The sequence below is a fragment of the Salmo salar genome, chromosome ssa17 (assembly GCF_905237065.1).
Source record: "Salmo salar chromosome ssa17, Ssal_v3.1, whole genome shotgun sequence".
NCBI lineage: Eukaryota > Metazoa > Chordata > Actinopteri > Salmoniformes > Salmonidae > Salmo > Salmo salar.
Window position 1 is genome coordinate 34,160,838 of NC_059458.1, and position 24,414 is coordinate 34,185,251.

Below are 24,414 nucleotides of genomic sequence, written 5' to 3' on the forward strand. Positions count from 1 at the left end.
ACCCTGGCCGACACTCAGCTGGCTCACTGTAAGACAAACCAATAGCAGCATTTTCCTTTGTGTCCCACAGGGGGAGCTGCTGAGCCCGTGTCGCTGCAGTGGGTCGGTCCGCTGTACCCATGAGCCCTGCCTCATCAAGTGGATCAGTGAGAGGGGCTCCTGGAGCTGTGAGCTCTGCTACTACAAGTACCACGTGGTAGCCATCAGCACCAATAACCCACTCCAGGTAGGGACAGCTGTGATGGGACTCACCAGCTCTTGGACTTGAGTGAAGGGGGAGGGTTTTAGGGGATGAAGAGGAGAGCTCTAACTGGGTGCATATCACACAGCACTGCAGAGAGAGAGAGGGGTTAATACTAGTGTATAGTGTGTATGAATAGTATGGGATGATGATGTACTCTCTCTCTCTCCCCCCAGTGGCAGGCCATCTCTCTGACCGTGATAGAGAAGGTCCAGATCGCTGCGGCCGTGCTGGGCAGCCTGTTCCTCATGTCCTCTATCTCCTGGCTGGTGTGGTCCTCCCTCAGCCCCTCGGCCAAGTGGCAGCGCCAGGACCTGCTCTTCCAGATCTGCTACGCCATGTACGGATTCATGGACCTCGTCTGCATCGGTGAGGCCGGCACACAGAGGAACTCCTCCTACTCTTCTTCTTCTTCTTTCTTCCTTGATTGATTTATTGGGGGGGAAAAGATACACAACCCAGGGGATAACACGATAAAGCAATTCTACTTGTTTGCAACGTAGTCCCCTATGGAATACACCTCCCTCCTCCCCTCTTCCTGTCCTCCATTCCCTCTTCTCCAATCAGGACACTTGAGGAGGGACATATGACTCCACAGACAGAGCTCTGGAGGACTCCCTGTGTGATCTATGAACATTACCAACGCATGTTGGATTCAGGATGTATTCATGTGTAACTGACAACCTCCCCCTCTTCTTCTCTCGTTCAAGCGCTGATCGTCCATGAAGGCCCCTCGGTGTTCAGGATCTTTAACCGCTGGCAGGCAGTGAACCAGCAGTGGAAGGTGCTCAACTACGACAAGATCAAAGACACTGAGGACCACCACAGATCCAGGCTCACGCCCAGGCACTTGGCCCTGCCCAACCCCAGGACGAGTGCTCCTCCCGGGGCAGAGCCGGGGGATGACTTGGTCTCCCCCTCCACCTCCTCCCTCATGGCCGCGGTGGCCGCCTCCGCACCTGGCTACACCGTGGCCACGACCACAACCGCCAGCCTGACGACGGTGACGACACAAGACTCAATGTCGGAGCAGAGCAACGGGGGGCCACCATCCCTGCCGGACCACCACTGTGCATACAACATCCTCCACCTGCTCACCCAGCACCTCTGGACAACGCAGCAGGGGCCCCGGCCCACTCAAGTCCAACCCCAGCCTCCACAGCCCAGCAACAGTAGCCGGGAGCTGGTCATGAGAGTCACTACGGTCTGAGGCTTCAACTGAGGCCTAACTTTGTTACGTTACAACAACGAGAGAGACAGACATGAGAGAGAGAGAGAGAGGTGTGTGGCCTCGTTTTGGGAGTTTGAATGGAGGACTGGAAGATGTTACTGCTGCTTCACAGAGATTTACATGAAGTTACTCAACGCTGCCTGGGACAGAAAGATGAAGGAGCGAGAGGGAGAGTGTGGGTGAGGGGGGGAGAGGATGAACAGGGGGTGAGGATGGAGAGGCGGAGGGCAGAGAGAGAGAGAGAGATTTGCCAGTTTCCTGTGTTTTGACAGCCTTGATGTAATAAAAGGAGATTTCCAGATCTGTGTGTTGTGGTCTGATGTAGCAGGAAGGATGTGTGAGGCAGAGCCATTTCTCTCCATATATAGGACTCTGCTTGGAGGGGGCTGTGATAGATGGCACTGATCTGATGTGATCTACTGTCTAGCCTGGAGCAACACTCCTGTCAGGAAGCTGCAGTCCTCAGTCAGGATAAATAGACCTTTCTAATTACTATGATGACAGGCAGGAGCACAGTTCAGTACAGTGACAGTCCATAACACTAATACCTTCTTCCATTAGCTGTTCACAATGACAATTCAGTCTACATCCCAAATGGCACCCTATTCCCTACATGGTGCACTACTTTTGACCAGAACCCGATGGGACCTGGTCAAATCTAGTGGACTGTACAGGGAACAGGTTACTATTTGGGATGCAGCCTGAGATGAAGTTTCAATACAAAACACAAGCAGTCTCCTTCTGAAGAGCTTGAATAGTACGCCACTGACCCGAGGTTAGTTTGGAGTAGCCTAAAGTATGTGGTAACGCATTAACCGTTGAATTATTCATATTGGAATATGATTCCTTCCTGTCAACTATGAGACATGGCAGAGGCATCACAGACAGCTTTACGTCTTCCCAGAGTAATTTATATACAGCTTTACGTCTCCCCAGAGTAATTTATATACAGCTTTACGTCTCCCCAGAGTAATTTATATACAGCTTTACATCTTCCCAGAGTAATTTATATACAGCTTTACGTCTTCCCAGAGTAATTTATATACAGCTTTACGTCTCCCCAGAGTAATTTATATACAGCTTTACGTCTCCCCAGAGTAATTTATATACAGCTTTACGTCTCCCAGAGTAATTTATATACAGCTTTACGTCTTCCCAGAGTAATTTATATACAGCTTTACGTCTCCCAGAGTAATTTATATACAGCTTTACGTCTCCCAGAGTAATTTATATACAGCTTTACGTCTTCCCAGAGTAATTTATATACAGCTTTACATCTTCCCAGAGTAATTTATATACAGCTTTACGTCTTCCCAGAGTAATTTATATACAGCTTTACGTCTCCCCAGAGTAATTTATATACAGCTTTACGTCTTCCCAGAGTAATTTATATACAGCTTTACGTCTTCCCAGAGTAATTTATATACAGCTTTACGTCTCCCAGAGTAATTTATATACAGCTTTACGTCTTCCCAGAGTAATTTATATACAGCTTTACATCTTCCCAGAGTAATTTATATACAGCTTTACGTCTTCCCAGAGTAATTTATATACAGCTTTACGTCTCCCCAGAGTAATTTATATACAGCTTTACGTCTTCCCAGAGTAATTTATATACAGCTTTACGTCTTCCCAGAGTAATTTATATACAGCTTTACGTCTTCCCAGAGTAATTTATATACAGCTTTACGTCTCCCCAGAGTAATTTATATACAGCTTTACGTCTTCCCAGAGTAATTTATATACAGCTTTACGTCTTCCCAGAGTAATTTATATACAGCTTTACGTCTCCCCAGAGTAATTTATATACAGCTTTACGTCTCCCCAGAGTAATTTATATACAGCGTTACGTCTTCCCAGAGTAATTTATATACAGCTTTACGTCTCCCAGAGTAATTTATATACAGCGTTACGTCTTCCCAGAGTAATTTATATACAGCTTTACGTCTCCCCAGAGTAATTTATATACAGCTTTACGTCTCCCCAGAGTAATTTATATACAGCTTTACGTCTCCCCAGAGTAATTTATATACAGCTTTACGTCTCCCCAGAGTAATTTATATATAGCTTTACGTCTTCCCAGAGTAATTTATATACAGCTTTACGTCTCCCCAGAGTAATTTATATACAGCTTTACGTCTCCCCAGAGTAATTTATATACAGCTTTACGTCTCCCAGAGTAATTTATATACAGCTTTACGTCTCCCCAGAGTAATTTATATACAGCTTTGCGTCTCCCCAGAGTAATTTATATACAGCTTTACGTCTTCCCAGAGTAATTTATATACAGCTTTACGTCTTCCCAGAGTAATTTATATACAGCTTTACGTCTCCCAGAGTAATTTATATACAGCTTTACGTCTCCCCAGAGTAATTTATATACAGCTTTACGTCTCCCCAGAGTAATTTATATACAGCTTTACGTCTCCCCAGAGTAATTTATATACAGCTTTACGTCTCCCCAGAGTAATTTATATACAGCTTTACGTCTCCCCAGAGTAATTTATATACAGCTTTACGTCTCCCCAGAGTAATTTATATATAGCTTTACGTCTCCCCAGAGTAATTTATATACAGCTTTACGTCTCCCCAGAGTAATTTATATACAGCTTTACGTCTCCCCAGAGTAATTTATATATAGCTTTACGTCTCCCCAGAGTAATTTATATATAGCTTTACGTCTCCCCAGAGTAATTTATATATAGCTTTACGTCTCCCCAGAGTAATTTATATATAGCTTTACGTCTCCCCAGAGTAATTTATATATAGCTTTACGTCTCCCCAGAGTAATTTATATATAGCTTTACGTCTCCCCAGAGTAATTTATATATAGCTTTACGTCTCCCCAGAGTAATTTATATACAGCTTTACGTCTCCCCAGAGTAATTTATATACAGCTTTACGTCTCCCCAGAGTAATTTATATACAGCTTTACGTCTCCCCAGAGTAATTTATATACAGCTTTACGTCTTCCCAGAGTAATTTATATATAGCTTTACGTCTCCCCAGAGTAATTTATATACAGCTTTACGTCTTCCCAGAGTAATTTATATACAGCTTTACATCTTCCCAGCATAAGAAACACAAAGGTTAAATCATGATGTGTCTCTAGTAGAACACAGTGAGCCGGTTGAAATGGATTTAACTCAAAACCTGTCTCTTCTGTCAGGTCCATCCATCTTAGTACAGGTTGAAATGGATTTAACTCAAAACCTGTCTCTTCTGTCAGGTCCATCCATCTTAGTACAGGTTGAAATGGATTTAACTCAAAACCTGTCTCTTCTGTCAGGTCCATCCATCTTAGTACAGGTTGGCATCTCTATGAGAAGTGAATCCATATGATCTTTGATAACACCACCGATGGCAGTAAAAGGGTTTCATGTGTGACATGGACTGCAGCAAGTAGCCTGAGTGAAAACTGAAGAGCAGCAGAGGGTGTTGTTTGAGTGAAAACTGAAGAGCAGCAGAGGGTGTTGTTTGAGTGAAAACTGAAGAGCAGCAGAGGGTGTTGTTTGAGTGAAAACTGAAGAGTCCCTACAGTACGTCCAGCCCCTCTACCAGTCCCTACAGTATTTAAAGAGTAACTTTCAAGACAAAAAACAGGATGTTTTAGGCTTAGTTATAGTGAAACACGTCAATCCTGGTCTTCATTTTGACAGTTTGTTGCAAAAGTGATATATTCAGGTGTTTTAGTATTAAATCTAGCTCCTTGTCCCTAGTGGTTCAACCCTACCTTTGAATTGGTGATGTAGAGGCCCCCTTACGTCATCAAAGGGAGGGGTTCAGTATGAAATCCACTCCCTTCTAGATGCAGGTTGTGGAGTGTGCCAATATATTTAGCATGATGCTTCCTTGAACACTGACGTTACACAACATACAAAAGGCAGTAAAGGCACATACCCGCATATGACCAAATTCAACGTTTTATCTTACCGTTTCATACACATCAATCTGGTTTACCAAGAAAAAATAACAATTATACGTGTATACAGTTGAAGTCAGAAGTTTACATACACTGAGGTTGGAGTCATTAAAACTAGTTTTTCAACCACTACACACATTTCTTATTAACCAACTATAGTTTTGGCAAGTCTGTTAGGACATCTGCATTGTGCATGACACAAGTAATTTTTCCAACAATTGTTTACAGACAGATTATTTCACTTACAATTCACTGTATCACAATTCCAGTGGGTCAGAAGTTTACATACACTAAATTGACTGTGCCTTTAAACAGCTTGGAAAATTCCACAAAATGATGTCATGGCCAAGACCTCAGAAAAAAAAATTGTAGACCTCCACAAGTCTGGTTCATCTTTGGGACCAATTTCCAAACACCTGAAGGTACCACGTTCATCTGTACAAACAATAGTACGCAAGTACAAACACCATGGGACCACACAGCCGTCATACCGCTCAGGAAGGAGACGCGTTCTGTCTCCTAGAGATGAACGTACTTTGGTGCGAAAAGTGCAAATCAATCCTAGAACTACAGCAAAGGACCTTGTAAAGATGCTGGAGGAAACAGGTACAAAAATATTTATTTCCACAGTAAAACGAGTCCTATATTGACATAACCTGAAAGGCCGCTCAGGAAGGAAGAAGCCACTGCTCCAAAACCTGCATAAAAAAGCCAGACTACGGTTTGCAACTGCACATGGGGACAAAGATCGTACTTTTCGGAGAAATGTCCTCTGGTCTGATCAAACAAAAATAGAACTGTTTGGCCATAATGAGCATTGTTATGTTTGGAGGAAAAAGGGGGAGGCTTGCAAGCCGAAGAACACCATCCCAACCGTGAAGCACGGGGCTGGCAGCATCATGTTGTGGGGGTGTTTTGCTGCAGGAGGGACTGGTGCAATTCACAAAATGGATGGCATCATGAGGGAGGAAAATGATGTGGATATATTGAAGCAACATCTTCAGACATCAGTCAGGAAGTTAAAGCTTGGTTGCAAATGGGTCTTCCAAATGGACAATGACCCCAAGCAAACTTCCAAAGTTGTGGCAAAATGGCTTAAGGACAACAAAGTCAAGGTATTGGAGTGGCCATCACAAAGCCCTGACCTCAATCCAATAGAAAATTTGTGGGCAGAACTGAAAAAGCTTGTGCGAGCAAGGAGGCCTACAAACCTGACTCAGTTACACCAGCTCTGTCAGGAGGAATGGGCCAAAATTCACCCAACTTATTGTGGGAAGCTTGTGGACGGCTACCTGAAGCGTTTGACCCAAGTTAAACAATTTAAAGGCAATGCTACCAAATACTAATTAAGTGTATGTAAACTTCTGACCCACTGGGAATGTGATGAAAGAAATAAAAGCTGAAATAAATAATTCTCTCTACTATTATTCTGACATCTCACATTCTTAAAATAAATTGGTGATCCTAACTGACCTAAAACAGGGAATTTTTACTAGGATTAAATGTCAAGAATTGTGAAAAACTGAGTTATAATGTATTTGGCTAAGGTGTATGTAAACTTCCCACTTGAACTGTATTCGTAGCTACATCCATCGTAACAAGAAATAGATGACAGTGGTCATGTTAACTTGACTGATTGGTGGTGCAGTCTGCTACAGTCGGCTCATAGTTTAATGGTTGGGAGTTCTAATCCCAACTGGGGAAGATCGATTTATTCTTCAAATCCTTTATTTCCTATATTCATCACGTGACCACACACACACTTCTAATTCTGAAAAGTGAAAGCATAGCTGTGAGAGGGGTCGCCCTGGTAGTAGTTGTAGGTTTTCATACAGTACCCAAGACCAGTCTGTGAGTTCATTTGACCATTGGAAAAAGAGATACTGCGTAAATACTGCAATGAGGTTTGGATTGAGTTGAGCCCCTTCATTTACAAGGTGATGATTTCTCTTTCCTCCCAACACAATACCGCAGTAAATATGAGTCCACGTTTCAAATATTCCCCCCCCATAAGGGATTCTAACTTACACTGCAAGTGGCAATAGATGTCAGGAAGTCAGCACATAACAACTGTGAGCTAACTTTCCAGAGCCGTATTTGCTCGCGATGCACATCATTTTATTATCAGAGCGTGCCAGTGGACTTCTGGTAAGTATACTTCAGTGAGAGAGTGTTGGGATGAGGTACAACTACATTTACCCACCCCCAAAATGAATATTTATGAGCAAGTCCCCCCATCCACTTCTCACCTGAATGCATGTTTTTCTTTACAATGTCAAGGGGTTGGACAAAGGCTGAAATTGGGGTTGAGAGATATCCTTTAAAAAGGCAAACACAACTCCAGCCAAGGGAGTAGTGTTATACTTATAACCAGGTTTCTACACTCTGATACACAAGTGTTTCATTACAGTGAAATGTGAGGCGCTAGCCTGGTCCCAGATGTCCTGGCAAGATGGCACAAACAGATCTGAGACCAGGCTAGTGAGGAAGTACATTACACATGATTAGTGGCATGTTGCTAAGTGATATATACAGTATTCATCATATTTAACAGGACAATCCTCCTTTCAGAGGCTGAAGGCACTAAAACAGGTCCACAGCGTCCATCTTGTTTTTTAGTTTTTGTGTGGAAAATTCCTAGAACGAGTGAATCCCAGAAGCCAATACTGGAGAGAGTAGCCTACTAGTACCACAGGAAGACCAAAACACCAGAACAAAACAACAAGGACAGACTGGGGAACCGTCCATCTAGTCTACTAGTATCCTGTTCATTCCTTTGTCCCAGAATTCCTTCAACCTGACTTGGAAGCCAATCCCTGGCGAGCGAGGTCAGAGGTGGGAGGGCAGAGGGCAGAGGTTAGAGGTCGTAGGTTAGATCCTACTCTAGTTGGACCAGAAGGTCTCCCTCTCCAACCGTCTCTCCTGCTTTACAGTGGACACTCTTCACCTGGGAGGGAACAACAGAAAGGTCAGTTGTCGTAGAAACTAGCCGTCTGACTGGTGATGTGTAGAAAAAAGTAATTCAGTGTGTGTGGTAATGTAGTAATGTGTGTGATAATGTAGTAGTGTGTGGTAATGTAGCGGTGTGTGTAGTAATGAGTAGTAATGTAGTAGTGTGTGTAGTAATGTAGTAGTGTGTGTAGTAATGTAGTAGTGTGTGTAGTAATGTAGTAGTGTGTGTAGTAATGTAGTAGTGTGTGTGGTAATGTAGTAGTGTGTGTAGTAATGTAGTAGTGTGTGTGTAGTAATGTAGAAGTGTGTGTGATAATGTAGTACTGTGTAATAATGTAGTGGTGTGTGTGGTAATGTAGTAGAGTGTGTAGTAATGTAGTAGTGTGTGTAGTAATGTAGTGTGTGTGGTAATGTAGTAGTGTGTAGTTATTTAGTGGTGTGTGTGTGGTAATGTAGTAGTGTGTGTGTAGTAGTGTGTGTAGTAATGTAGTAGTGTGTAGTAATGTAGTGGTGTGTGTAGTAGTGTGTGTGTAGTAATGTAGTAGTATGTGTGATAATGTAGTAGTGTGTAGTAATGTAGTGGTGTGTGTGGTAATGTAGTAGTGTGTGTGTGTAGTAGTGTGTGTGGTAATGTAGTAGTGTGTAGTGTGTGTGGTAATGTAGTAGATTGTAGTAATGTAGTAGTGTGTAGTAATGTAGTGGTGTGTGAGATAATGTAGTAGTGTGTAGTAATGTAGTGGTGTGTGTGGTAATGTAGTAGTATGTAGTAATGTAGTGGTGTGTGTGATAATGTAGTAGTGTGTAGTAATGTAGTGGTGTGTGTGGTAATGTAGTAGTGTGTGTGTAGTAGTGTGTGTAGTAATGTAGTAGTGTGTAGTAATGTAGTGGTGTGTGTTTAGTAGTGTGTGTGTAGTAATGTAGTAGTGTGTGTGATAATGTAGTAGTGTAGTGGTGTGTGTGGTAATGTAGTAGTGTGCGTGTAGTAGTGTGTGTGGTAATGTAGTATAGTGTGTAGTAATGTAGTAGTGTGTAGTAATGAAGTGGTGTGTGTGATAATGTAGTAGTGTGTAGTAATGTAGTGGTGTGTGTGGTAATGTAGTAGTGTGTAGTAATGTAGTAGTGTGTGTAGTAATGTAGTAGTGTGTGTAGTAACGTAGTGGTGTGTGTGATAATGTAGTAGTGTGTAGTAATGTAGTGGTGTGTGTGGTAATGTAGTAGTGTGTAGTAATGTAGTAGTGTGTAGTAATGTAGTAGTGTGTAGTAATGTAATAGTGTGTAGTAATGTAGTAGTGTGTAGTTATGTAGTAGTGTGTAGTAATGTAGTAGTGTGTAGTAATGTAGTGGTGTGTGTGGTAATGTAGTGGTGTGTGTGGTAATGTAGTAGTGTGTAGTAATGTAGTGGTGTGTAGTAATGTAGTAGTGTGTAGTAATGTAGTGGTGTGTAGTAATGTAGTAGTGTGTAGTAATGTAGTGGTGTGTAGTAATGTAATAGTGTGTAGTAATGTAGTAGTGTGTAGTTATGTAGTAGTGTGTAGTAATGTAATAGTGTGTAGTAATGTAGTAGTGTGTAGTTATGTAGTAGTGTGTAGTAATGTAGTAGTGTGTAGTAATGTAGTGGTGTGTGTGGTAATGTAGTGGTGTGTGTGGTAATGTAGTAGTGTGTAGTAATGTAGTGTGTGTTTTATTGTTTTTACCCTTATTTAACCAGGGAAGTTCACTGAGAACACTGTAATTTACAGCAACAACCTGGGGAATAGTTACATGGGAGAGGAGGGCTGTGTAATGTAGTGTGTGTGTGGTAATGTGTTGTAGTGGAGGTTAGTGTAATGGGTGTGTGTTCATTGGTCTTACCTTGGCAGCTTTAGCAGCAATCAAGCTGTTCTGCATCTTCATGGCCTCAATCACACAGATCTCCTGGCCTTCAGCCACCTGGGGAACAACAACAACAGATCATTACAGCATACAATAATGTAGTCTATAGCAGGCATGACTCACGACAGACAGACAGACGTATGTATTAACTCACGACAGACAGACAGACAGACAGACAGACAGACAGACAGACAGACAGACAGACAGATTAACTGGCGCCAGATGCCACATGCAATATTGATAAACCAGCATTCCATCTCCATCATTGAGTGCTGATTTACAAGGTTAAATCATTGATGGATGAGGTGGTGAAACTAGTATCCAGCAACAACATGTATGTAACAACTAGTATCCAGCAACAACATGTATGTAACAACTAGTATCCAGCAACAACATGTATGTAACAACTAATGTCCAGCAACAACATGTATGTAACAACTAATGTCCAGCAACAACATGTATGTAACAACTAATGTCCAGCAACAACATGTATGTAACAACTAATGTCCAGCAACAACATGTAACAACTAATGTCCAGCAACAACATGTATGTAACAACTAATGTCCAGCAACAACATGTAACAACTAATGTCCAACAACAACATGTATGTAACAACTAATGTCCAGCAACAACATGTAACAACTAATGTCCAACAACAACATGTACGTAACAACTAATGTCCAGCAACAACATGTATGTAACATGTAACATGTCCTTACCACATTATCTCCAGGCATGATGCTACTGCTCTGTTCAGGATGCTCTACGTACCAGGCATGACTCTACTGCTCTGTTCAGGATGCTCTACGTACCAGGCATGACTCTACTGCTCTGTTCAGGATGCTCTATGTACCAGGCATGACTCTACTGCTCTGTTCAGGATGCTCTACGTACCAGACATGATGCTACTGCTCTGTTCAGGATGCTCTACGTACCAGGCATGACTCTACTGCTCTGTTCAGGATGCTCTATGTACCAGGCATGACTCTACTGCTCTGTTCAGGATGCTCTACGTACCAGGCATGACTCTACTGCTCTGTTCAGGATGCTCTACGTACCAGGCATGACTCTACTGCTCTGTTCAGGATGCTCTACGTACCAGGCATGACTCTACTGCTCTGTTCAGGATGCTCTACGTACCAGGCATGACTCTACTGCTCTGTTCAGGATGCTCTACGTACCAGGCATGACTCTACTGCTCTGTTCAGGATGCTCTACGTACCAGGCATGACTCTACTGCTCTGTTCAGGATGCTCTACGTACCAGGCATGACTCTACTGCTCTGTTCAGGATGCTCTACGTACCAGACATGACTCTACTGCTCTGTTCAGGATGCTCTACGTACCAGGCATGACTCTACTGCTCTGTTCAGGATGCTCTACGTACCAGGCATGACTCTACTGCTCTGTTCAGGATGCTCTACGTACCAGGCATGACTCTACTGCTCTGTTCAGGATGCTCTACGTACCAGGCATGACTCTACTGCTCTGTTCAGGATGCTCTACGTACCAGACATGACGCTACTGCTCTGTTCAGGATGCTCTACGTACCAGACATGATGCTACTGCTCTGTTCAGGATGCTCTACGTACCAGGCATGACTCTACTGCTCTGTTCAGGATGCTCTACGTACCAGGCATGACTCTACTGCTCTGTTCAGGATGCTCTACGTACCAGGCATGACTCTACTGCTCTGTTCAGGATGCTCTACGTACCAGACATGACTCTACTGCTCTGTTCAGGATGCTCTACGTACCAGGCATGACTCTACTGCTCTGTTCAGGATGCTCTACGTACCAGGCATGACTCTACTGCTCTGTTCAGGATGCTCTACGTACCAGGCATGACTCTACTGCTCTGTTCAGGATGCTCTACGTACCAGACATGACTCTACTGCTCTGTTCAGGATGCTCTACGTACCAGGCATGACTCTACTGCTCTGTTCAGGATGCTCTACGTACCAGGCATGATGCTACTGCTCTGTTCAGGATGCTCTACGTACCAGGCATGATGCTACTGCTCTGTTCAGGATGCTCTATGTACCAGACATGACTCTACTGCTCTGTTCAGGATGCTCTACGTACCAGGCATGACTCTACTGCTCTGTTCAGGATGCTCTACGTACCAGGCATGACTCTACTGCTCTGTTCAGGATGCTCTATGTACCAGACATGACTCTACTGCTCTGTTCAGGATGCTCTACGTACCAGGCATGACTCTACTGCTCTGTTCAGGATGCTCTACGTACCAGACATGACTCTACTGCTCTGTTCAGGATGCTCTACGTACCAGACATGATGCTACTGCTCTGTTCAGGATGCTCTACGTACCAGACATGATGCTACTGCTCTGTTCAGGATGCTCTACGTACCAGTGTCTTGGATCTATGTGGATTCTATGTAACATGTATGTTCTTACCACGTCTCCAGGTTTGACAGACACGGCGACCACGGAGCCAGGCATAGGAGAACGCAGGATGCTGCTGGTGTCTTCTGGAACCTTCTCAGGCATGTGAGCGCTCAGCGTGGATACCAGCTGACTGAGAACACGGACCTTAAACTGAACACACAAGAGACAGAGGTCAGGGGTCAAATCACAGTTATCAATTCATTACATATACAAGTCCACAAAGTAGGCCCGTGTTGTAAAACTAATGAAAGAAAAATCAAGATGAACAACACATTCATTATTCTGAAACTCCTATTCTGTTGATGCTGTTCTCCTTGGGTCCACCGGGTGGCAGCACCCAATATTCGTGTCAGTCTATATCCGTCCCTGGCTTAGTGAATCAATACTACAGCTACTACTGCATTACAGCCAGTGGGTTCATTCATCAGGCTGTTTCATGCCAATCCTTTAATTAGCTCATTAGGCTCATTTATGTCTTACACATAGCTAACACTGAGTGGCTGGTTTCTCCCTCATTAAGAGTTGAAACTTCATGAAGCAGCAGGCCTAATAAATATAACAGCCAACGGTCGCTTGGCGCCGGGCAACAAGGTGAGACCGGAGAGTGAGATGAGGAGGGAGGGAGAGGTACAATACATTTTTTTCTGGTAGATATCTGTTGTGTGGTGCAATTCAATGAGCAGCTGGATACTGAAGTTTGATAACAGCTTGATAACAAAATACCTTCCTAACTCAGTCCTTTTATACTGAACAACAATATAAACGTAACATGTCCCATGTTTCAGAAGCTGAAATAAAAGATCCCAGAACTGTTGCCAGAGTGTTCATTTCTTTACCATAAGCCGCCTCCAACGTCATTTTAGAGAATTTGGCAGTACATTGTACATTTTTTACTTTTGAGTAATTTAGCAGATGGTCTTATCCAGAGCGACTTACAGTGAGTGCATACATTTCCATAGGTTTTTTTTCTCCGTACTGATTCTCCGTGAGAATGGAACCCACAACCCTGGTGTTGCAAGCATCATGCTCTACCTACTGAGACACAAGGATCTGTACACAATTCCTGGAAGCTGAAAATGTCCCAGCATTGTCCTGGCTTAACACTGGTCTAGGCTAGGGGGGGCATTGTCCTGGCTTAACACTGGTCTAGGCTAGGGGGGAGCATTGTCCTGGCTTAACACTGGTCGAGGCTAGGGGGGGCATTGTCCTGGCTTAACACTGGTCTAGGCTAGGGGGGGCATTGTCCTGGCTTACCACTGGTCTAGGCTAGGGGGAGCATTGTCCTGGCTTACCACTGGTCTAGGCTAGGGGGAGCATTGTCCTGGCTTAACACTGGTCTAGGCTAGGGGGGCATTGTCCTGGCTTAAAACTGGTCTAGGCTAGGGGGGGCATTGTCCTGGCTTAACACTGGTCTAGGCTAGGGGGGGCATTGTCCTGGCTTAACACTGGTCTAGGCTAGGGGGGGCATTGTCCTGGCTTAACACTGGTCTAGGCTAGGGGGGCATTGTCCTGGCTTAACACTGGTCTAGGCTAGGGGGGGCATTGTCCTGGCTTAAAACTGGTCTAGGCTAGGGGGGCATTGTCCTGGCTTAACACTGGTCTAGGCTAGGGGGGGCATTGTCCTGGCTTAACACTGGTCTAGGCTAGGGGGGCATTGTCCTGGCTTAACACTGGTCTAGGCTAGGGGGGGCATTGTCCTGGCTTAACACTGGTCTAGGCTAGGGGGGGCATTGTCCTGGCTTAACACTGGTCTAGGCTAGGGGGGCATTGTCCTGGCTTAACACTGGTCTAGGCTAGGGGGGCATTGTCCTGGCTTAACACTGGTCTAGGCTAGGGGGGGGCATTGTCCTGGCTTAACACTGGTCTAGGCTAGGGGGGGCATTGTCCTGGCTTAACACTGGTCTAGGCTAGGGGGGCATTGTCCTGGCTTAACACTGGTCTAGGCTAGGGGGGCATTGTCCTGGCTTAACACTGGTCTAGGCTAGGGGGGCATTGTCTTGGCTTAACCCTGGTCTAGGCTAGGGGGGCATTGTCCTGGCTTAACCCTGGTCTAGGCTAGGGGGGGCATTGTCCTGGCTTAACACTGGTCTAGGCTAGGGGGGGGCATTGTCCTGGCTTAACCCTGGTCTAGGCTAGGGGGGCATTGTCCTGGCTTAACACTGGTCTAGGCTAGGGGGGGCATTGTCTTGGCTTAACACTGGTCTAGGCTAGGGGGGCATTGTCCTGGCTTAACACTGGTCTAGGCTAGGGGGGGGCATTGTCCTGGCTTAACCCTGGTCTAGGCTAGGGGGGGCATTGTCTTGGCTTAACCCTGGTCTAGGCTAGGGGGGGGGCATTGTCCTGGCTTAACCCTGGTCTAGGCTAGGGGGGGCATTGTCTTGGCTTAACCCTGGTCTAGGCTAGGGGGGCATTGTCCTGGCTTAACCCTGGTCCAGGCTAGGGGGGATCATTGTCCTGGCTTAACCCTGGTCTAGGCTGGGGGGGCATTGTCCTGGCTTAACCCTGGTCCAGGCTGGGGGGGATCATTGTCCTGGCTTAACCCTGGTCCAGGCTGGGGGGGATCATTGTCCTGGTCTCAGTAACACTACTAGCAGCTGGTCCCAGTAACTGACCTGTATATGAAGGTCACAGTACAATAACATTAGGAAGCCACCCAGCATGTTAATGACCGCATGCATCCTTGTTTGTTTGTTTACCACCCCGGTACCCTGCCCGGCCTATAAGAGTTACACACACACACACACACACACACACACACACACACACACACACACACACACACACACACACACACACACACACACACACACACACACACACACACACAACAGGTCATCCTCTTCACAACACCATCATAGTGACTAAAATAACCCCTGGCCGGGATACCCCCATAAGATACCCCCATAGGATACCCCCATAGGATACCCCAAACAAACAGTCATTGATTCCCAAGGCCGACAATCCCTTGTTGAAAAACCAGGAGCGGGGAGGGAAACCAAGCTGGACTCGTAAATCAGTCTGTAATCCGGAGCGTCAGGAGTGTGGGGAATGGGAGGGTTGGGATGGCCTGGGGAAATGCAGGCTTCCACAGGATTTCTTCCCAGGAAACAACAGTAACTAACAGCCCTCATATTGGCCCTGCTGACTGTCACCCCAGTTCAGATACAGGTCAACCAACCAGGTTAACTAGGTGTTGTTCTGTAACCAGCTGTACTAAAGGTCTATTCAACTCCAGCCTGTTAACTAGGTGTTGTTCTGTAACCAGCTGACAAGAACATACCCAGGATGAGCTAGACTAGAACATACCCAGGATGAGCTAGACTAGAACATACCCAGGATGAGCTAGACTAGAACATACCCAGGATGAGCTAGACTAGAACATACCCAGGATGAGCTAGACTAGAACATACCCAGGATGAGCTAGACTAGAACATACCCAGGATGAGCTAGACTAGAACATACCCAGGATGAGCTAGACTAGAACATACCCAGGATGAGCTAGACTAGAACATACCCAGGATGAGCTAGACTAGAACATACCCAGGATGAGCTAGACTAGAACATACCCAGGATGAGCTAGACTAGAACATACCCAGGATGAGCTAGACTAGAACATACCCAGGATGAGCTAGACTAGAACATACCCAGGATGAGCTAGACTAGAACACACCCAGGATGAGCTAGACTAGAACATAGCCAGGATGAGCTAGACTAGAACATACCCAGGATGAGCTAGACTAGAACATACCCAGGATGAGCTAGACTAGAACATACCCAGGATGAGCTAGACTAGAACATACCCAGGATGAGCTAGACTAGAACATACCCAGGATGAGCTAGATTAGAACATACCCAGGATGAGCTAGACTAGAACATACCCAGGATGAGCTAGACTAGAACATACCCAGGATGAGCTAGACTAGAACATACCCAGGATGAGCTAGACTAGAACATACCCAGGATGAGCTAGACTAGAACATACCCAGGATGAGCTAGACTAGAACATACCCAGGATGAGCTAGACTAGAACATACCCAGGATGAGCTAGACTAGAACATACCCAGGATGAGCTAGACTAGAACATACCCAGGATGAGCTAGACTAGAACACACCCAGGATGAGCTAGACTAGAACACACCCAGGATGAGCTAGACTAGAACATACCCAGGATGAGCTAGACTAGAACATACCCAGGATGAGCTAGACTAGAACATACCCAGGATGAGCTAGACTAGAACATACCCAGGATGAGCTAGACTAGAACATACCCAGGATGAGCTAGACTAGAACATACCCAGGATGAGCTAGACTAGAACATACCCAGGATGAGCTAGACTAGAACATACCCAGGATGAGCTAGACTAGAACATACCCAGGATGAGCTAGACTAGAACATACCCAGGATGAGCTAGACTAGAACATACCCAGGATGAGCTAGACTAGAACATACCCAGGATGAGCTAGACTAGAACATACCCAGGATGAGTGAGAGCTAAGGGATACAGTGGTCTTCCATGTCCTCAGGAGAGGAAGCCTGGAAGCAGCTCAGCAGGGTGTCTCCTACTCTCCAACACAGAGACAGAGTCCTCCAGCTGACGCAGCAGGGGACAGGACAGAGGTACTTACTGAGCCACTCATCAACCTCCTCCCAACCCCCCATGACCTAACAGACCCCCACGGCCCAGCCCCAGGACCCTAAAGGAGGAAAGGGAAGTGATGTCGCCCCGTGACAAGTTCCTGTGGAGCCTGCGTTCAAAGCCCCCCAGGGTCTGAGCAGCACAGAGCTGTTTATAGCTGGCTCCCTTCAAAGCCTCTGATACATAACGGATGGTCTTCTCTTCCTGACATTCTGTGTAGTGTGGGGGTCTGGGGGGTATTGGGGGTCTGGGACTAGGCTGGATGGGGATGTGTAGGCGGGGAACTGACACCGACTTGGCCCGACAGATAAGAGGAACGTTACTAAATGTGTGTACATACACACGACCACTAAGACACACAATTCATACATTCACCAGAATGAAGGAGAGGTGACTCACCTGTGTGCCCAGGTACTGTAGAGTGATGTCTCCTCCTGCATCTCTAGACAGACACTGTAGAACCCTGGGGGTTCTGTTGATGGTGACAGGCAGCAGGGCTGAGGCCAGGTTCCACTCTCCACTAACCTCCACCTTAACTCCATCCACCTCCACCTACCAGGGGGATCAGAGGAACAGTCATTTCATTACTACACTCTACTTATTATTCTGATACAAGCCATTTGCTTCCCATGTGGAGAGATTGCAGTTTGATATGCAGGAAGAGACAGCCTGCAGCCTGACAGCAGGAGGAGCAGCTATGTTGAACCACTTGGGAAAATAACAGCATCAAAGATAGTACTGTTGGGCAGAGGAAAGACCCAGTATCCACTACTAGAGGACCAGGGAAAGACCCAGTATCCACTACTAGAGGACCAGGGAAAGACCCAGTATCCACTACTAGAGGACCAGGGAAAGACCCAGTATCCACTACTAGAGGACCAGGGAAAGACCCAGTATCCACTACTAGAGGACCAGGGAAAGACCCAGTATCCACTACTAGAGGACCAGGGAAAGACCCAGTATCCACTACTAGAGGACCAGGGAAAGACCCAGTATCCACTACTAGAGGACCAGGGAAAGACCCAGTATCCACTACTAGAGGAGAGGACCGGGGTAATACCCAGTATCCACTACTAGAGGACCAGGGAAAGACCCAGTATCCACTACTAGAGGACCAGGGAAAGACCCAGTATCCACTACTAGAGGACCAGGGAAAGACCCAGTATCCACTACTAGAGGACCAGGGAAAGACCTAGTATCCACTACTAGAGGACCAGGGAAAAACCCAGTATCCACTACTAGAGGACCAGGGAAAGACCCAGTATCCACTACTAGAGGACCAGGGAAATACCCAGTATCCACTACTAGAGAGAGGACCAGGGAAAGACCCAGTATCCACTACTAGAGGACCAGGGAAATACCCAGTATCCACTACTAGAGGACCAGGGAAAGACCCAGTATCCACTACTAGAGGACCAGGGAAAGACCCAGTATCAACTACTAGAGGACCAGGGAAATACCCAATATCCACTACTAGAGGACCAGGGAAAGACCCAGTATTCACTACTAGAGGACCAGGGAAAGACCCAGTATCCACTACTAGAGGAGAGGACCAGGGAAAGACCCAGTATCCACTACTAGAGGACCAGGGAAAGACCCAGTATCCACTACTAGAGGACCAGGGAAAGACCCAGTATCCACTACTGGAGGACCAGGGAAAGACCCAGTATCCACTACTAGAGGACCAGGGAAAGACCCAGTATCCACTACTAGAGGACCAGGGAAAGACCCAGTATCCACTACTAGAAGAGGACCAGGGAAAGACCCAGTATCCACTACTAGAGGACCAGGGAAAGACCCAGTATCCACTACTAGAGGACCAGGGAAAGACCCAGTATCCACTACTAGAGGACCAGGGAAAGACCCAGTATCCACTACTAGAGGAGAGGACCGGGGAAAAACCCAGTATCCACTACTAGAGGACCAGGGAAAGACCCAGTACCCACTACTAGAGGACCAGGGAAAGACCCAGTATCCACTACTAGAGAGAGGACCAGGGTAAGACCCAGTATCCACTACTAGAGGACCAGGGAAAGACCCAGTATCCACTACTAGAGGACCAGGGAAAGACCAAGTATCCACTACTAGAGGACTAGGGAAAGACCCAGTATCCACTACTAGAGGACCAGGGAAAAACCCAGTATCCACTACTAGAGGACCAGGGAAAGACCCAGTATCCACTACTAGAAGAGGACCAGGGAAAGACCCAGTATCCACTACTAGAGGACCAGGGAAAGACCCAGTATCCACTACTAGAGGACCAGGGAAAGACCCAGTATCCACTACTAGAGGAGAGGACCAGGGAAAGACCCAGTATCCACTACTAGAGGACCAGGGAAAGACCCAGTATCCACTACTAGAGGACCAGAGAAAGACACAGTATCCACTACTAGAGGACCAGGGAAAGACCCAGTATCCACTACTAGAGGACCAGGGAAAGACCCAGTATCCACTACTAGAGGACCAGGGAAAGACCCAGTATCCACTACTAGAGGACCAGGGAAAGACCCAGTATCCAATACTAGAGGACCAGGGAAATACCCAGTATCCACTACTAGAGGACCAGGGAAAGACCCAGTATCCACTACTAGAGGACCAGGGAAAGACCCAGTATCCACTACTAGAGGACCAGGGAAATACCCAGTATCCACTACTAGAGGACCAGGGAAAGACCCAGTATCCACTACTAGAGGAGAGGACCGGGGAAATACCCAGTATCCACTACTAGAGGACCAGGGAAAGACCCAGTATCCACTACTAGAGGACCAGGGAAAGACCCAGTATCCACTACTAGAGGACCAGGGAAAGACCCAGTATCCACTACTAGAGGACCAGGGAAAGACCCAGTATCCACTACTAGAGGAGAGGACCAGGGAAAAACCCAGTATCCACTACTAGAGGACCAGGGAAAGACCCAGTATCCACTACTAGAGGACCAGGGAAAGACCCAGTATCCACTACTAGAGAGAGGACCAGGGAAAGACCCAGTATCCACTACTAGAGGACCAGGGAAAGACCCAGTATCCACTACTAGAGGACCAGAGAAAGACACAGTATCCACTACTAGAGGACCAGGGAAAGACCCAGTATCCACTACTAGAGGACCAGGGAAAGACCCAGTATCCACTACTAGAGGACCAGGGAAAGACCCAGTATCCACTACTAGAGGACCAGGGAAAGACCCAGTATCCACTACTAGAGGACCAGGGAAAGACCCAGTATCCACTACTAGAGGACCAGGGAAAGACCCAGTATCCACTACTAGAGGACCAGGGAAAGACCCAGTATCCACTACTAGAGGACCAGGGAAAGACCCAGTATTCACTACTAGAGGACCAGGGAAAGACCCAGTATCCACTACTAGACGACCAGGGAAAGACCCAGTATCCACTACTAGAGGACCAGGGAAAGACCCAGTATCCACTACTAGAGAGGACCAGGGAAAGACCCAATATCCACTACTAGAGGACCAGGGAAAGACCCAGTATCCACTACTAGAGGACCAGGGAAAGACCCAGTATCCACTACTAGAGGACCAGGGAAAGACCCAGTATCCACTACTAAGAGGACCAGGGAAAGACCCAGTATCCACTACTAGAGGACCAGGGAAAGACCCAGTATCCACTACTAGAGGACCAGGGAAATACCCAGTATCCACTACTAGAGGACCAGGGAAAGACCCAGTATTCACTACTAGAGGACCAGGGAAAGACCCAGTATCCACTACTAGAGGAGAGGACCAGGGAAAGACCCAGTATCCACTACTAGAGGACCAGGGAAAGACCCAGTATCCACTACTAGAGGACCAGGGAAAGACCCAGTATCCACTACTAGAGGACCAGGGAAAGACCCAGTATCCACTACTAGAGGAGAGGACCAGGGAAATACCCAGTATCCACTACTAGAGGACCAGGGAAAGACCCAGTATCCACTACTAGAGGACCAGGGAAAGACCCAGTATCCACTACTAGAGGACCAGGGAAAGACCCAGTATCCACTACTAGAGGACCAGGGAAAGACCCAGTATCCACTACTAGAGGAGAGGACCAGGGAAAACCCAGTATCCACTACTAGAGGACCAGGGAAAGACCCAGTATCCACTACTAGAGGACCAGGGAAAGACCCAGTATCCACTACTAGAGGAGAGGACCAGGGTAATACCCAGTATCCACTACTAGAGGACCAGGGAAAGACCCAGTATCCACTACTAGAGGACCAGGGAAAGACCCAGTATCCACTACTAGAGGACCAGGGAAAGACCCAGTATCCACTACTAGAGGACCAGGGAAAGACCCAGTATCCACTACTAGAGGACCAGGGAAAGACCCAGTATCCACTACTAGAGGACCAGGGAAAGACCCAGTATCCACTACTAGAGGACCAGGGAAATACCCAGTATCCACTACTAGAGAGGAGAGGACCAGGGAAAGACCCAGTATCCACTACTAGAGGACCAGGGAAAGACCCAGTATCCACTACTAGAGGACCAGGGAAAAACCCAGTATCCACTACTAGAGGACCAGGGAAAGACCAAGTATCCACGACTAGAGGACCAGGGAAAGACCCAGTATCCACTACTAGAGGACCAGGGAAATACCCAGTATCCACTACTAGAGGACCAGGGAAAGACCCAGTATCCACGACTAGAGGACCAGGGAAAGACCCAGTATCCACTACTAGAGGACCAGGGAAAGACCCAGTATCCACTACTAGAGGACCAGGGAAAGACCCAGTATCCACTACTAGAGGACCAGGGAAAGACCCAGTATCCACTACTAGAGGACCAGGGAAAGACCCAGTATTCACTACTAGAGGACCAGGGAAAGACCCAGAATCCACTACTAGAGGACCAGGGAAATACCCAGTATCCACTACTAGAGAGGAGAGGACCAGGGAAAGACCCAGTATCCACTACTAGAGGACCAGGGAAAGACCCAGTATCCACTACTAGAGGACCAGGGAAAGACCCAGTATCCACTACTAGAGGACCAGGGAAAGACCCAGTATCCACTACTAGAGGAGAGGACCAGGGAAAGACCCAGTATCCACTACTAGAGGACCAGGGAAAGACCCAGTATCCACTACTAGAGGACCAGGGAAAGACCCAGTATCCACTACTAGAGGACCAGGGAAATACCCAGTATCCACTACTAGAGGACCAGGGAAATACCCAGTATCCACTACTAGAGGACCAGGGAAAGACCCAGTATCCACTACTAGAGGACCAGGGAAAGACCCAGTATCCACTACTAGAGGACCAGGGAAAGACCCAGTATCCACTACTAGAGGACCAGGGAAAGACCCAGTATCCACTACTAGAGGACCAGGGAAATACCCAGTATCCACTACTAGAGGACCAGGGAAAGACCCAGTATTCACTACTAGAGGACCAGGGAAAGACCCAGTATCCACTACTAGAGGAGAGGACCAGGGAAATACCCAGTATCCACTACTAGAGGACCAGGGAAAGACCCAGTATCCACTACTAGAGGACCAGGGAAATACCCAGTATCCACTACTAGAGGACCAGGGAAAGACCCAGTATCCACTACTAGAGGAGAGGACCGGGGTAATACCCAGTATCCACTACTAGAGGACCAGGGAAAGACCCAGTATCCACTACTAGAGGACCAGGGAAAGTCCCAGTATCCACTACTAGAGGACCAGGGAAAGACCCAGTATCCACTACTAGAGGACCAGGGAAAGACCCAGTATCCACTACTAGAGGAGAGGACCAGGGAAAAACCCAGTATCCACTACTAGAGGACCAGGGAAAGACCCAGTATCCACTACTAGAGGACCAGGGAAAGACCCAGTATCCACTACTAGAGGAGAGGACCAGGGTAATACCCAGTATCCACTACTAGAGGACCAGGGAAAGACCCAGTATCCACTACTAGAGGACCAGAGAAAGACCCAGTATCCACTACTAGAGGACCAGGGAAAGACCCAGTATCCACTACTAGAGGACCAGGGAAAAACCCAGTATCCACTACTAGAGGACCAGGGAAAGACCCAGTATCCACTACTAGAGGACCAGGGAAAGACCAAGTATCCACTACTAGAGGACCAGGGAAAGACCCAGTATCCACTACTAGAGGACCAGGGAAATACCCAGTATCCACTACTAGACGACCAGGGAAAGACCCAGTATCCACTACTAGAGGACCAGGGAAAGACCCAGTATCCACTACTAGAGGACCAGGGAAAGACCCAGTATCCACTACTAGAGGACCAGGGAAAGACCCAGTATCCACTACTAGAGGACCAGGGAAAGACCCAGTATCCACTACTAGAGGACCAGGGAAAGACCCAGTATCCACTACTAGAGGACCAGGGAAAGACCCAGTATCCAATACTAGAGGACCAGGGAAATACCCAGTATCCACTACTAGAGGACCAGGGAAAGACCCAGTATTCACTACTAGAGGACCAGGGAAAGACCCAGTATCCACTACTAGAGGACCAGGGAAATACCCAGTATCCACTACTAGAGGACCAGGGAAAGACCCAGTATCCACTACTAGAGGAGAGGACCGGGGTAATACCCAGTATCCACTACTAGAGGACCAGGGAAAGACCCAGTATCCACTACTAGAGGACCAGGGAAAGACCCAGTATCCACTACTAGAGGACCAGGGAAAGACCCAGTATCCACTACTAGAGGACCAGGGAAAGACCCAGTATCCACTACTAGAGGAGAGGACCAGGGAAACACCCAGTATCCACTACTAGAGGACCAGGGAAAGACCCAGTATCCACTACTAGAGGACCAGGGAAAGACCCAGTATCCACTACTGGGAGAGGACCAGGGTAAGACCCAGTATCCACTACTAGAGGACCAGGGAAAGACCCAGTATCCACTACTAGAGGACCAGGGAAAGACCCAGTATCCACTACTAGAGGACCAGGGAAAGACCCAGTATCCACTACTAGAGGACCAGGGAAAAACCCAGTATCCACTACTAGAGGACCAGGGAAAGACCCAGTATCCACTACTAGAGGACCAGGGAAAGACCAAGTATCCACTACTAGAGGACCAGGGAAAGACCCAGTATCCACTACTAGAGGACCAGGGAAAAACCCAGTATCCACTACTAGAGGACCAGGGAAAGACCCAGTATCCACTACTAGAGGACCAGGGAAAGAC

General features: G+C 46.9%; 2 protein-coding genes across 3 annotated transcripts in view; one reads left to right on the forward strand and one right to left on the reverse strand.

Annotated features, from left to right (window-relative positions):
• The window catches only part of LOC106596293 (E3 ubiquitin-protein ligase MARCHF4), a 10,368-nt gene extending 8,597 nt beyond the window's left edge, over positions 1–1,771 (forward strand). For both annotated transcript variants that reach the window (XM_045699544.1, XM_045699545.1), the window contains 3 exons: positions 71–226; positions 418–610; positions 952–1,771. In XM_045699544.1, the coding sequence (XP_045555500.1) occupies positions 71–226; positions 418–610; positions 952–1,451 (849 nt within the window). In that variant the 3' untranslated portion in view covers positions 1,452–1,771. The remainder of the gene's footprint in view (positions 1–70; positions 227–417; positions 611–951) is intronic.
• A 5,333-nt stretch (positions 1,772–7,104) lies between these two features.
• Positions 7,105–24,414, reverse strand: part of LOC106593318 (propionyl-CoA carboxylase alpha chain, mitochondrial) — a 58,677-nt gene continuing 41,367 nt past the window's right edge. The window contains exons 18-21 of the mRNA XM_045699540.1: positions 17,664–17,816; positions 12,637–12,777; positions 10,198–10,275; positions 7,105–8,341 (exon numbers count right to left, since the gene is read on the reverse strand). Of these exons, the coding sequence (XP_045555496.1) occupies positions 8,273–8,341; positions 10,198–10,275; positions 12,637–12,777; positions 17,664–17,816 (441 nt within the window). The 3' untranslated portion in view covers positions 7,105–8,272. The remainder of the gene's footprint in view (positions 8,342–10,197; positions 10,276–12,636; positions 12,778–17,663; positions 17,817–24,414) is intronic.